A 16,352-nucleotide genomic window follows, 5' to 3' on the forward strand; every position below is an offset into this window, starting at 1 on the left:
TCTTGGAGAGAAAATGTTTTTACCAGGAAGCATTGCAACGAGAGAAAAAAAAAAAAGAAATAATATGTCGCATGCTCTTAGGGGGGAAAAAGTTCAAAAGTAGTCTGGGAAAATTGAGTAAATCTTGGTATCTTCATAGTAACCTACATTTTAATGTTTTATGTAATGCTTGCTGTAGAAGTTTGCAAACTGGACTGAAATGGCCGGATATTGCATTCGCACCACCTCCCCTCCTCTTTCACTGAGCATGTTCACCCCTCGTCCTGCAGGAATAGACTCTCCTCCTCCTCCTCCTCCGCTGCAGCCTGACTCTGACACACGGCATGCCTGCAAACTGAGACGCAAGAGAGAGACACAATCCAGCTACCAAGCGCACATTTTGTGTTTTATTTCTTCCAAAAGGAAACGGGTGATTTAATCACTGCGCCAAGGATTTTTCTTTTTGAAAGATCTGGTGGAGGATCCAAAGCAGGTAAACGATGTCCGAACAGTCGTAGATGGGGGATGTGTTACGGGACAGGACGGTGGTAGATTTATGACCCCATCGGTATAAGATGCTTTAGTATCCACACACACTATGAAACACCGTGTTCGGTGTATGCAAAGTTATTGCTCCTCAGATGTGCGTGTGATGAAGCTCGTGTGGTACAGCATTGTACGAAGGTATTAAAAAAAAAAACTGCTGGAATGCTGCACTACACCAAGAACACTGAGTTACTACAGAAGGGGTTCATGTGAGGAGAAACTGATGGTGCTGCTGCAGATGATGCTGAAGTGGAAGGAAACCAGGAATTGAATTAAAAACGCTGGACTGCTGCAGAATCGACTTTGACCGAATGAAATTGACCCGGGATGAAACGGAGATTAATAATGAGTGCAGCAAGTTCAAGATGGGGATGCTGCTGCTGCTGCTGCTGCAATGTCAGGGGGATGCTGGAGGATGCAGTAAAAACTGCATGCACTGTTATAGCCTGCTGTAAAAAAAAAAAAAAAAAGATTAATGGAATTAAAAAAGGGAAGCAGAAAGCTTGCTACAATATTGGAATATAAATATTTTATAGTTTTAAAAATGTCTTGAAATTACCCTGAAGTCATAGTTAAGTCTCTCAACAAAAATAAAAATAATATAAATGTAAGTGTCTTCAGAATTCCTTTATGGATTTATGGGGTTTGAAGCTCAAAGATGTAAATCTTATCTTGACTTGCTCATGTTTAACCAAATCTTCACCTGGCTGTTTCCATGAGAGCACATTGCAGGTAGTCGGGCAATGTCAGCATAAATCCACTCAAGATGGAGCGTAGCTCTAAATTGAGGGCGCAGGTGCCCGATGAAACTCAGGGCACAGCGTTGTACTTGACTGTAAAGGATGTCCTAACCCAGTTTAGTCATTCCTTTTGCTCTTTGAGTTTCTTTCTATCTTTTTTTTTTTTTTTTTTGGGAAATTCACACTATTATTAAAAACAAAGAACTTTATAAGGGTGTTATAATATCTGCCAAAGCGGAAGGACTTTTCTGAAGATTTTGTTGCTCTTACCAAACAGGAATCTTAATCTGGATGTTACACCCTTCCTCCATCAAGCCTCCTCCCTCTCATCATCCCATCCCATCAAACCCCACTAAACCTGGAGTGCATGCAGTCACAGCTTATGCATTTTTTTCCCTGCCTGCAGGTCTGTCCCTGATAACGTGGCCGCTGAAGGAAGAGAACACAGAACTGCTTCATCATGAATTTTGTAATGAAAGCTGCCCTGGGAGGTGAGTGGTTCGCCTGGCGTGAGGTTGATTTAACAGCACTGCAGTGCAAAAGGATTTAAAGGGAAGCTCAGCGGCAGCAGTATAGCGGCACTGCAAGAGTATTTGCTGGATAGTTATGGGGGACACTGGATTTAATAATCCATCCTGCACAAAACTACTGACCTCAGCTACACGTTCCCCCTTCTTCTTTCTGCAGGGCAGCATAACTTATTGTAAAAAAAAAATGGCCTCCTGTCAGCCGAGTCCTTGACAATAAAAGAGCTTTATAACCTGATGTTAGCAGGATGATGGAATATCGCTAATGCTTCTTATGCTCTGCATGTTGTCTTTTGTAGAAATAGTGCAGATGCTACCAGTGTATCATGTCTCTGTAAATGAGGTTATGACAACTGCAGATGGAACAGGACAGGAGCAGCAGTATGTAGTCAGTATATCTATTCATATAGTGATTATGCTCTGCACTTGTCAAGCGGAAACCTTGTAACTTCATCTTCTGAGGACCCTGCTTGATTTTAATGAATGTGTTAGGAGGCATTCCCTTAATATTGTGATAATGAAGCTGGCCTTGCTTTTTAAAACAACCTATTGCATTTGTGGAGACAAAAAAAGATACTTAAGAGCTGTTTGGCCAAGAGCTAAGCTTAACATTTTTTTTTCAAATGAGACTTTTGTCCTTTAAAAGCCTCCAGGAATTATGGTCTTAAATATAATCTAAGCTATCATTTCCCACTAATTAGTCTTCATAGTATCTGTGTAACTGAGCCCCCTCGCCAGCTTCAGCTTCAGAGCAGGCTGCAGGAAAGTGGCACCACTGGTTTAATGCGGGAATCACACGTTTTGGTTTGTTGTGCATGACTCTGAACTGTTGCTGTTCAGGTTACAGAGCAGTCATCCAGTTACAGTTGGCTTGTGGAGTTTAGGTGCAGCCCTGGCTCCTCATTGGGATTCAGGGGACATAAGTGCTGCCTTGCTCTGCATAGCGGCTGTGCCTCGAGTCCGCACTATGAATTCTTAAATCAGCTGCATTGAGTTTGATGCTGGGTTTTACTCCGCATCAGTCAGGCTGTCCTCTGCCTGCAGATTACAGGAATAGATTTCATTGTGTGGGTGTTTGCCTGTGTGTACAAATCTCGCCTAGGCTGGAGAGATGTTTTATGGATACTGAAAAAAAACTGTTGGTGTGTATGACCTGAATGGCGAGAAATTATAGAGGCTGCGTAGTGCTTCAGGACACAGTGAGAGAAAAGCAAAGACGCAAGAGCTAAAGTTTAATCATAAGAAGAATTTACTATGATGTCTTTCATGTTGATTATTTTGCTGTTTTTGAATGGTAATTTTAGGAATTCCATATTTTTCTGACTAAAGACATACTGACCTCTTTCTAGAGAAATGTGGAAAAATACTGACAGTGCACTATAGATGTGCTGTGGCTCTTCAGTCAGATAATGGAAAAAAAACAATTAGGCAGATTATCAATCACCTAAATTATTGATTTGCGGCTCAGAGCCTGTCAGGAAATATTTATGAACTCTCTATTAACAGATTAATCTGCATCTGGTGCAGAAGTCACCATACTTTATTATCTTAAGGTTCTGATTTGACACCATCTGTTCATCTTATCTTCATCTTATCTTATTTTTTCATTCCCTCTCTGAAAATATCGTTACCTATTAAAAAAACAAAATGTGAACTTGCCATATTTAAATGCAATTTATCACTTTTTTCATATCAACTTGGTTTTTAACAGATGATTATGAATATAATTATATCCTGCTTTGTGCACTCACACATCTGTATAATCTTACAGTACTCTCTGGAGTTGTGTGTGTGACATAAATGTTCTCATGACTATGAGGTCCTCCCACCAACATCTAGACCAGGGATCCTCAATCCTGGTCCTGGAGGGCCTGAATCCTGCAGGCTTTCCAAGTATGTCCCACTGCAACACACCTGGTTCAAATCAATGTGTATTTAGCAGACATGTGCATCGTATGTCTGAGTCTCAGTCAGGTGTGTTCCAGCTGGGACACTTGGAAAACCTGCAGGAGACCAGCCCTACAGGACCAGGACTGAGGATCCCTGATCTAGACTGTAAACAGAGTTGCATTTGCAACTGAGTGCGCCCAGTTTAATAGAACTCACTAACAGGAATGTTGTCATTGTTTGTTGTGCTTTTTAAAGCATTTTGTGCTGCTTTTATATATAAAAGGGCTCTAAAATTGGACTGGATTTGATTATAGCTTCTACAGTTTTCCTTTGATTATCTCATTATCCTTACATCTCCATCCTACTGCTGATACCGACAGTTTTGCACAAAAATGGTCATGTAATTAAACTTTGAATGAGAATTTTGTCTGTACTAAAGTCAAACTGAACGAATGAACACAAATCACTCACCCCATAAAACTTAGACTGATTCAATACACACCTAGTGTAACGAGGAATGTTTGTGGTGTTTCCTGTATGAAATGCCCTTTATCAATAAAATTTGATTTGAAAATTAAAGTTAAACAGATCAGTTCAATTGAGCCCAGGTCTGCTAAACTAGTTAATTAACCCTATTAAATGCTTACATTTGCCAAATATTTATTTGTCACAACAAATTTGCTAAATCTTAAAGAAAACCATTTCATGTGATAATTAGTTTCATGTCTTTTTTTAAATATTGATTTAGCACTTTAAGAGCCATCTAAGTATTTGAGTTATTTACAACCAGAGTAGATACTTCTTTTTATTTAGCAAATAAAACACTTCTTGTCATTCATTAATTCATTTGTAAACCTTTATTCATATTTAAGGATAATCAAGTGGTTTTTTTTTTTCATTCTTAACTTTGGCCAACTTTATGATGAAACCAAACCAACTTTGATAATAATAAAAAAAAAAAAAAAAAAAAAAAAAAAATAGAAAAGTAAATGGGTCTTGAACTTGTTTCATTAAACTCTGCTGTAAAGCCTTCCACATAATTCCTGCCTATTTTGAAGTAATTTAAAACAGCAATGACATATTTACTCTGTGGTCATTTTAATTAACATTTTTCACCACAAAACATAATTACATGATAATTTGCGAAGGAAAGTTTAGGGTCTTAACGTGTTTTTTTTTTTTTACTTGATCAGATGTGGCAAGATAAAAGGATAAATTGTGATAGTAAGATAAGGATAAAAATAAAAGGGAAAGAATAAAAGATGACATGGATATATTTATCACTTCAGACAAAAAAAAAAGGGCTAATTTCAGTTTTGCTGGCATAATAGGCTGGATTAGCTAATCGCCACATCTTCTCTGTTTTTTTAAAAAATTTATTTATTTATCTATTTTTACTTCTGCACTTTAAAGGTCATGGGTTCACATTATGTGGTTGTTTGGTGTCAAGTGAAGTTACACACTGGTGCTACAGAGAGAAGACCAACAGAGTCACTTGAGTTTGATTCATGGTATCAGAAAATTGATGCACTGGAAGTCTTGACTGTTAATGTTGATTCTTGTTACCCACCAGCAAAGCAGATCTCTATCAATCATAACTAATGTATTTCCTCAAGCAGGATGAATCTAACAGAACAATACCAACTAAAATAGCAATGTTTGCACTGGAAGTTGCTCAATAGAAAGAAAGAACTACCACCAAGTGGCAGCAGAGAGCCACAACTTGTACATGTGTTTGCAAAACTGTATGAAGCCCTAACACAGCAGACTCAGAACAATGCTGGTACCATACTTCAATGTTTTGTAATGTTATGTCACCATAAGTACTTGGTTAGGTTCAGCAACATAGACTATGTAGCTATGACAGCCTAGTTTTACCTGAAACATGACAACAGAACTTGTTTCTGTGATCTTCTGAAGAAGTGAGAACGTTTGGCTATTGAGTATAAGTAATAAGTAATGAATTCTTTTCTTGGTCAAAACAGTAGAAAGCTCAAACCTGTGTGTATTTGCTTGTGAATGAATGAATTAATTTGGGTGGGTGGGTTAAATGGGATGGGTTAAAAAAACAAACAGTTGGACAAAGAAGTTGCAGATCTCCATGCAAAGGTCGACGTAAAGACCTTAAATCTGAAGTGAATATTCAATGTTTAGATGGAAGTAACAGAGAATCTGCTTGTATGTTCTTATTTTTGCTCTGAAAGAATCAGAAATCAGATCTTCATACCCTCCCTTGTGTGATTATCTTTCTGCTGTTTGGATTTGGATTTGCTGTCCCAGCACTGAGCATTTTGCTAAGTATGTTAGGCAATCAGTATGGATGAGAGTGTTCATGACAGACAGGATGCTGCTGGTGCATTTAGTAATCCTCTAAGGTGTCTCCAGTTACAGATGCCTGGAAGAAAACAGCGTTGTTGTTTGGTGATGACTCAGCACCGCTAAAATCTGAAATCTGGACTGTGCTGGGGTGTGTTGTGATTTGCTGCAGTAGTCACAATAGAATCTAATTGTTACCTGATTCCCAGATCAATCATTTCTCCTCATTCTTGCTAATTTATCCCAAAAACAGCTTCAATCCTAAAAGCAAAAATGAAGAATCACGTCAATTGTTCAATATTCTCACTTGGATGCTGTTGAATCTGTCTTGTATGATTTTTCTTCACTTTGTACTAACATAAGGAACACTGTGTACCACCTGTCAGGAGTTTTTAATAATAAATGCTGAAGTTCCTTGTGATTTCCATCTGCACATCTTACCCACAGCATCTATACAGTGTCTCCCTTTGCAACAGCTTTTATGATAACACAAGCAATAATTAACACTCAATCTGAAGACAAAGCATTTCTGAAACCCTCATGCCTATTGGACTGCAGTTTATGAACCCACTATGCCCTAAAAATGACCAGCCTGGGAACAAAAAAAACCCATTAAGGAGCACTTTGATCATTTTAATCAGTGCAGCGGAGATGTTGGTTGTTTGGGAACCACTTAAGAGGCTCACAGACAACTTCGGCTCCTAACCTAACCTAAAATCCAGGCTGAAATAAATGAAACTGCTCCAGAGTGCTTCAGTGCAGACGCTGCACTTTCAAAACTCACAAAACTTGAAAATAGTGTGACAGAGTGGGAGGCTGGTAAGAGAACTGCTAACATAGTCGGAAGCAGCTCTATAAAACTGTGAGGGTAGCAGCAGTCAACTATTAGCACGGAAGTTAGCGGTGAAACCAGTAAATCAAATGTAACAGTTCATTACAGAATTATTCAGACATTTAACTTAAAAATCATGACTTTTATGTTGTTATAATGTGCAATAAATGTCCAAATTAGCAGAAAACTGATTAAAAATCTCAGTTGAAATCTTTGGGAGATGATGGCTATCGCTGGTTTTCATACCTTGTGGTTAGACTGGCATGTCTATTTAAATCAGCTAAAGATGAAAGTTCTTTCTTGGTGTACTGGGTCCTTTATAGCTGCAGTATATTAATGGCCTGCAGTTGTACAGTTAGTAAAGCTTCTTGCCATGATAATGTGTCTATGATCATTTAAATTAGCGAATGAATGATCTTGGCTGATTCAACAAACTGATCAGCCCCATGAAACTGCAGACAGTTAAAAATCAGTGAGAGTATGATGCTAGCTTTAGTAATTAGTAAGCTTTTATTTATATACCTTTCAAGAAAAAAAAAAATCAACAAACAAAAACAACAACAACAACAATAGTAAATAATAACAAGAGGAAGTTCAAAGAAATATATTTTTAGGTTCTTTTTTTCAATTATACCTCTGAGCCCAGTAAATGGCAAACTTGTTTTTTTTTTGTTTTTTTTTATTGTTTTATTTTAATATTTAATTGTTATTCATTTGGTGTGGTATAACAAAAACTGTTTATTATCAGCAAGAAATGATAACTGAGTTAAAACAATAACCACAACCTCATTAAGTTGTTTTTCTATCAAACAGTCTTCTCAAAGTGCGGATGATTATATGAAACATCATCAGTGTGATTTGCTGGAGTATCAGGTCTTCATCCCTTGACTGATGTAGTGTAAGTCAATATAAGTCACACAAAGACACACATATAGAGTCACACATTCTTCCCCACCATCTCCTCGTGCATCACTCCAACATATCAAATTCATGTTTCCAAAGAGACCTTCATCCCTTCCTATAGGGGTATGCATCCATCTGCCTGTGACGTCAGTTCGACATTCATAATGTCAAGCCATTCAATCATGTAAGAATACATATATATATATATATATATATATATATATATATATATATATATATATATATATATATATATATATATATATATATACATATATATTCTATTACGGTGATCAACCAATCCACAATCAAATGCATAATCACACATAAGAACTATAATTTACCTATACAAATTAGTATGAAAACATACATAAATACAATAACATTAGCATGTGAAGCTTTAATTGGATATTTAAAAAAGAAAAACTGATCGAATGTATAATATGTAGAAAAATATTTTGTGTGCATTTTCACTGTGTTCATGAGTTATTGCATTGTAATTATTGTTTTATTAAGTCCAGGTTTCTGTCAATGGAAGGAAAGAAATAGGAATTCTTTTTGGCATTAGTTTTCCAGCCCTGCCAGTTCGTGGCTGTAAAATTGCAGCGTGGTCTGTTTAGTTCTGCTAAACCCACAACTCACCCTTCAAAAGCTGGCACTTAGACAGGAGGAGTGTCCTTCTACTCAGAGCAATGACAAGAGCGGATGGTTACAACTGTCTTGTTCACTTCATTATCCTAAAAGTGACTGGGGATGGAGCTCTGAGCCCAGGCTTTCCAAGGAGGGAATAGTTCTCAGATGACATACACTGTAACTAAATGCAGAGCAGCCAGTCAGCAATTCCTACGCAACAAAATAACCAGGACTGCTTTGATGATATTGAACAAACTGTTGTCTTCAAAAATAGGAAAAAACAAGGAAGGTCTGAGTGAAATAGTTCCCACACTGTACATGTAAGCCGGTTGTGGTTCTACTTAAACACTTCAATTTCTCCCTGTTATTTTTCTTACTATATATGTTCTGCATGTCTTTGAAAGCTCCAGTTGTACTTATGTTTTAAGTCTGTGCAGAACTAAATGAAGTGTTTCAGTTTCTGCAACTGCATTGTAACATAAATTTAAAATTCAGAGAGAAATTGTTGCATATTAGTGCACTTAGTGTTTTAGTTAATCTGAAAATAAACTGGAGGGCAGCAGCGCTTTAACATAATTTCAGATGCTAAATTTTGATCAGTGACATTGATCTCTTACATAACCATCTTGCAAACATTAGAATGATTAAACACTACCACAGAAATGGAATAAAGATATGTTTTCTGTCTGTTCATGAACTATTTTACTTGACGTCCTGGTCAATTTAATTCAAAGGACTGAACTAATAGTTAAATAAAAAAAAAAAAAACCCAGAAAAGCCCTCTTCTTTACCATCATCTCTGCTTGATGCTTCTGCTGTAAAATAAGCTTTGCTGAGACAATAGTTCCTGTCATCTTTACTGTATCCCCATGTGATTCTACACCACACTTTGGATTAAGAGAGGGATTTGCCTGAGAACTGTGAGTGGGAAACGAGGCATCAGTACTGTTTATCTGATGCTGTCAAAAGTTCAGGCCATGGGAGAGTTAACTTAGCTTAGTCTGTTTTTTTTTACTTTCCCTGAAGACTTTGGATTTAACAGATTTAGCAGAGAACTTTTAGAAAGAGAGGATTAAAGAAATGACACCTTTTATGTAGCTGTGAAGCAATCTCCAAGTGTCTGGGAAAGGAATCATGGTGTAATTAAGATAAAACTGCTATCACAGAAAGTTTTAAATGATTTGATAAACAACTTATTTGAAAGGGATTTGGATGAGGAATTTGTTGTAAGCATAAACTCGCTTTTATTGATCATCTTGAATAACCTGGTTACTGTAATTAAATGTTGTTAACTTATCACCTCCCTATCACAGCTTTCTTAAGTGTATACATTCTTGCATCATTCCCAAAATATCATAATGAGTCGGTAACATTTCTGGAACCAGACCAAACCTGTTTTAATTTGGCTGAGAACAATTACAAATACGTAAGTAGTTGGAGGCCGTTTCTGTGTCCTGCATGACAGAAGACTGGCAGCAAAGCTTAGATTTGTGAGCTATTGCTGCATTTGCAAGATTCAGATGCAGCTTTTTCATGAATTCTGTTCCCACATATTCAGGCTAATCCTGAATTCTCCTTGCAGTATGTCAGATAGCCTACTGGATCAGAAGCATCTGGATGGATCTGAGATATAAGTGTAAAATCCCAGAGAGGATAATATTGCTCAGGTTTCAACCATTATAAATGCTTTCACAGTTCGCGTATGAATTAAACTTTGATGGAACATCTTTTTACTTCAGAGATAGTTTTAATGTATTAATGAACAGTCAAGAAAACTAAAATTTAAGCTTTTATTAGTCCATGCAGTTTTTAACTTCCGATGAAAAGTCACACCAGATTGGATTGGATTGAAGTATTTATTTTGAAGATTCAATATCATCACATTCCTATATATCAATATTTATGAATATGCATAGAAACCAAAATATTATTAAGCAATTAATTCTGTGCATGTACTCATAAATACAAAGACTCAAATAGACTTATGCTGCATTTCTATCCTCACTAACAAATATACATTTATAAGAATAAACCTGTACACCATGTTTAGCAGATGTTGCACTGTCAGCATCTCTGTGATGATCAAATGCTGATAAACCAATACCACCAATTGGTTTTCTCATTACTTTTTTTTTCTTCATCTGTCTTTCTCAGTTCACACTCAATACTACTGACATATTTGTATCATTTTTAAGCGGTTTGTACTGCAGTTCCCAAGGAGCAACCATTTTGATGAAAAGAGCTCAGTACTTGATGATACAACTGTAACCAGCTGAGGTCACAGCTGTATGTATTATCACTTAAATGAAGCTATTCTGATACCACAGTTAACAAAAGAAGTGGGATTAATTATTTATTGAGTAAAGTAACACACCAAATCCCACACAAGTTCAAGGGAAATCAAAGAGGATGCAGGATACGAGGAATGCAAAGAAAAAAATGGAGGCAATTCGGAACATTGATTTCTCCTGTTCTGATGGGAAATTTGACATTAGCGAACAAAACGGACAAGCTTGAAGCGCTAACAAAGACCAAACAGGAATACATAGGCTGCCGTATGTGTTTAGACATGCAGGAACATCTCCCAGACATTGTGTACTCTGATTTGAGACTAAGCACAATGAGACAACAAAGTTAGTGGAAAACTACAAGGAAGAAGTTCTGCAATGCTTTTCAATTAGGACATGTGACGGTAAAGTAAAAGATCTGCATAATGGTACATACTGTAAGCAGTGTGTTAGAGACTTCTTCAAGTTGCTTCAGGTAATTTCTGCCAACTGTCAAAAGCCTACAACTCAGGTTTTTAATTAAGTATTTTATAAATTAAATTTCCATCTAATTTAATGATTAATTTTTATAAATTGCCAATGTGGCATCTTCTACAGTGTTGTCCTGAGACATGTTTATTTATTTATAACTGGAACAGTTCAGCTAATTGGACTGAATAGCTTTTAAGAGATTCTTGTCCTCCATCATACTCTTCTTGTTTTCCAAACGTGTCTTGTTGTGTTATGAGACTCAGAAGCACACTGACTCAGCTAATCCCCAGTTCTTCATTCTTTTTTTTTTCTTTCCCCATCTTCTCCTCTCATCTACCCGAGCTTCTGGCATATAGTCCCTCAGTCGACTGTGTTAAAGAAGATGCTCAGTGACAGATTCCCTTGTTTTCCTCATTGTTTTATTCAAACCTCAGCATTTTATTTCTTTTTGCCTTAGCTTCGTAAGGCATTTATATGATGAGCAATGCCTATGAGCACAGTAAGCGGTTTGAAATTAGACTTGTCTAAGGGCCAAAAGCCTTTCTATGTAAAAAATATTTGTTCAGATTGTGCATCTGACTGATCCGACTAACCATCATGTTTACACTTGTCTGTGCTCATCCACATCGTAGAAGTGACATAATTCCAGTAAAACTAATAGTTTTGCAGTTAATTGTGAATGTAAAAGCTACTGAAGTGGTTTTAATCATTAGAAAATAATCCATACATTTTGACTGTAAACTATAACATGCAATTGGCTTGTAGGTTACAGTAGAATAATGGAGTAGAACATGTGTTAACCATGCTGGCTTAGTGTTGACTTGAGCACTACCAGCAAAATATATATATATAAAAAATGCTTAGATTTGTTGACACTTGCTTTATTGCTGACATTTTGAGTTAGCAGGATGGTGTCAGGTGTGTTATTGCTGGTTTGCATTTCGCTGGCTTTACCTGTGTGTGTTGGTAGTAGACAGTAGTTACAGACAGAAACAAAACAGCTTCTAAATTACGGTCTCCCTGTCCAGTCCTCAGGACCCACTCCCCTGCTTATTTAGGAAATTTCCCTGCTTCAATACACCTGATTCAGCTTTTCATCAAGCCTGATGTTGACCCATTAGTTTGGGCCTGGTGTTGAGATGCAGGGAGATTTAAAACAGTCATGGCTGTCGGTCCCAGGCGAAGTATTGGGAAATGCTGCTCTAAGAGGTATGCAGTCCTTTTTTAAACACCAGTGGTTGTCCAACCCTTTTTAAGTCAAAATCTCAGCTACATGAAAAAACTCTATAAACCAACAATTTTGTAAATATTGCCATCTAAATGGAAAAAAATATGCTAAATGTTTCATTTAGTGTTTTGACCAGTTAATTCAACTCAGGAAAAGGTAATTCAGGGATCTGCTTTCATTTATTATGGATACTCTAATTAAATCAACTTAAAATTGATCACTTGATGAATTATTACTTATCTTTTTATTCACTTAATGAACCATTTTTGCTGCTTCAACTGTAATAAAATAGTATTATATCTCTTTTAATGTTTTGCTTTATTTCTGATTTTATTTTAAAAAGCTCTTTGGTTGCATTTCGTACATTGGAAACATTAAATAAAGATGAATTGAGTTTGTTTTAGGGTAAAAACTGACCGCATAGTTTCAAATTGTTTTCTATAACTCCCAAGGCTTTACCTCAGTCCATTTTCATTCTTTCAATCTCATACATTACTTTAACTACTTTTCAAGCAACTGCTATGACTTGGATCTTTTGCCCCTCCTCCTCATCAGCATTAAACTTTTGGCATCTTGATCTGAGAAGCTTGCTATGTTTTTCTTTGTCTCTTTCAGGAGGGCCCCCTGATGTTGGAAAGATGCTGGGTGGGGAGGAGAAGGAGGAAGATCCTGATGCAGCAAAGAAAGAGGAGGAGCGACAGGAGGCACTTAGGCAGCAGGAGGAGGAAAGGAAGGCCAAATACGCTAAGATGGAGGCTGAGAGGGAAATGATGAGGCAAGGCATCCGGGATAAGGTAAAATGTCCACTAACTAATCTACTGACTGAGCAAATCAGGTTAATCTTAACTACAGGTAAAGAATGCGGTTAGTCTGGTAAAAAGAAAAATAGACATCCAAGAATAAATATCCAGCAGCAATTATCACAAAAAAAAAACCATAAATGCACTGTAAAATGAAACAGCCAAGCAGAAGTAAAAGAGCTTCTCCATCTAAAAGATGATCGCTCCTCCGGATTTCTTTGGGTATAAACATTTGTAAGATCAATATGAAAAGTTTTAAAGATTACTTTCCATCTCATCTTTTGATCTTCTCTCTGCTTCTAAAGGCTTCAAGGATTTGGCGTTTATGACAGCAAAATGTCTTTTTTTTTTTCCACTATGTTTTTAAAGTAGACTATTTTTACACTTTGCGTATTTTTAACTTGGCACTTTGAAAGATCAGTGGATAGTGAGGAATATGTACAAAACAGAGAGAAATGAAGAAAGCTGATCAAATAAGAGGGAGAATTTTTAGAGAGAAACAGGTGGCTCAGTAAGAGGGATGATTTAGAAATATAAATGCTAGAAAAGCCTCTGGCTTCCTCCCACCGGCTCAAAGACATACATCTTAGGTTAATTGAGTACTCTCAATTCTTCCTTGGAATGAACGTGATTGTGAATGGTTGTTTGTCCATCTATGTTGTCCCTGCAATGGAATGGTGACCCTTCCCGGGTTTAACCTGCCTCTCGCCTGATGATTGCTAGGATAGGCTCCAGCTTCCCCGCGACCTTTAATTGGAATAAGTGGTATTGAGAATAAATTAATCAAATGCTAGAAAAGATGACGTCAAAGCCCCAGTGTGTGAGGATTACTCCCCTCTAGTGGTGCACTTTCTGAATGCAAACAACTGAGGAGTGCTCTCTGGTGCCTTGCCGTTTAAGTGCATTATTTCCACTACTGAAGCCGTGGAGAGTTACAAATGTAAAAATGTCAACATCCTGTTAGTTACAAGCATGCTCTCCATGTATCTGGTACGAAGTCACTGCTGATAGCAAATGTCATCATGTGAAATTGTGTGACTAGAGGGAAGACATCAAACCCCACTTACCTTAAATAGTAGGTATTTTAGCATCTTGTTAGGTTTAGAGCAAAATATTTTCCTGATTACACCATTTTAAAGCCCATTTTTATCAGGAAATTGTTTTCTTAAACAGTGAATGCCATGTTGCTCCCAGTGTAGACTGCTGTCAGTCATCTGGGACATCTGTGGAAATGAGAATACAGTAATATGTGGTCTTTAGAAATGCCTCTTGAGATTTTTCATACCTTGTAATTCTGAATCAAACCTATAAAGACAATATTAGACTGAAAACTTCCAGCAGTCAGCTTAGTCGTCTTCCATTACAGAGCTCAGGATTTACTAACATTGTTCCTCTTCTCCAGCAGGAAAAAAATGAAACCATAGCAATTCAACACCTAATGATAAAATCTGTGTTTTCATGTGTATGTTGTCCTCTCACCTGCCACACACCTGTTCCTATGTTTTAACACCAGTACGGCTTAAAGAAGCGCGAGGAGGCAGAAGCCGAGGCAGCAGCCGCTGCAGAGCAGCCTGCAGAGGGCAGCTTGACTCGACCCAAGAAGGCTGTGCCAGCTGGCTGTGGAGATGAAGAGGAGGAGGAGAGCATCATGGACACAGTGATGAAGTACCTGCCAGGCCCTCTGCAAGACATGCTGAAGAAGTAAGTTAGCCAGCAAGCTAATGCTAACATTACTTTATAGGCTACATTCACAAGGTTGGCTTGAGTCTTTTTTTTCTGCCCCAACATGCCAGAAAGGGTCAATGAAGTTAAAAATTAAAGAGCTTTTTGATGTTGACTCAAATTTAAGTGTTATGGTAGGGGAATTTATTCAAGGTGAAATGACAGAATGAAGTGCAGCCATTGCTCTTAGCTAGCTGACTCAACAGCCAAGTGAATGTTAGCTTGACTTATGTTAATGTTAGCCATGTGTTTTGACGCTAACTCAAAGCGGAGGGCTAAAGACACATATTAGATGGTTTACCCTTCTAGTCTGAGAAGTTTTAAACTCCTTTTCCTCCTCTGCAATAGCTGCACCACTGTCTCGCAGCACTGAAAAATAACTGTCCACCACCTTCACTTAATTTGTACATAAATATATAGATAGTAAGCCTCAAGGTGGGCAAACAATCATAGGTATTAAATGATGTTATTCCTTGTGTCTGTCACTAAAACAAACAAAAAAGTTAACTTGATAAGCCATATTTAAAAAAAATGTCATTGGAAGAATACTGTTGTGTGCTCTTTGAGTTCTTCTGTTACGTGTTCAACCATGTCTGAAATTTTATGTGAAACCTTTTGCACAGTGTTACACCTTCTTTGTAAAACTTGTTGTCTATCTTTCAGAAACACTCCCACAATGCATTACATGTTTATGTAGTATATAGTGTTTAGAAATGTTTCTACTTCCTTGCTCAGTGTGTCTCTTTCTTATGTCTTGCATGCCATTTGTCTGTGTGTGAATATGTATCTGATCCCATTTATTCTCTTCTTTATTGTGCAAAAAAGAAAAAATGAAGGCAATAATTCCTTAGTTTGACTGTGTTTTTGCAACCACGTCGATGTAACCGTTAATAAAATATGTACTTAAAAACATAAATATGTATGTATTCAGGAAACTGAATTAGATTTGCAGGGCTTTTCTTTTTTTGTTTAATTGTTTTGAAGAATGACCGCTTAGCTGTTTATCCGACAGCTAAAACCTTAAGCTTCTAGCCATAAATCCAGAACTCACAGTATATATACTATTATTATCAGGATCTTTGAGAAGGAACAAAGTATTGAATAAAATCTAAATGAGATGTGTATTTACAAAAAAAAAAAAAAAAGCTGTGTTTTGTGACAAGTGAAGCTTTGTGACAAAGAGACATATTTCCCTCAATACACTGACACACATTGTGAAGTTACTGAAGTTTGATGCCTGGTTTTGTTTCACTGGAAAAAATGTGTTGCAAAAAGTTCTGTATTGTTGGTTTGGATGAGAATTATGCAGAATGGCAAGAGCAATAAAGGATAACATGTATGTTTCTGCCTGAGATTCAATAAAAAGTTAAAACCTTGTTCACAAACCTAGAACAATGTGTTTGATTTAACAGTGGCGAAAAAGAGCAGCATGTTTCACAACTGAAATGACTTTTCATTTCAGGACTGGGACAGTTTG

General features: G+C 37.1%; 1 protein-coding gene across 1 annotated transcript; it reads left to right on the forward strand.

Annotated features, from left to right (window-relative positions):
• Nucleotides 1-340: 340 nt before the first annotated feature.
• Nucleotides 341-14,858, forward strand: cplx2a (complexin 2a; the record flags this gene model as incomplete). The annotated part of the gene is made up of 4 exons (XM_079238301.1): nt 341-472; nt 1,672-1,756; nt 12,969-13,147; nt 14,667-14,858. The coding sequence occupies exons 2-4, from the start codon at nt 1,726-1,728 to the stop codon at nt 14,856-14,858; spliced, it is 402 nt and encodes a 133-aa protein (XP_079094427.1). The 5' UTR covers nt 341-472; nt 1,672-1,725.
• Between the last annotated feature and the right edge of the window lie 1,494 nt (nt 14,859-16,352).

This window comes from Telmatherina bonti (genome assembly GCF_933228915.1).
Source record: "Telmatherina bonti genome assembly, chromosome: 3".
Taxonomy (NCBI): Eukaryota; Metazoa; Chordata; class Actinopteri; order Atheriniformes; family Telmatherinidae; genus Telmatherina; species Telmatherina bonti.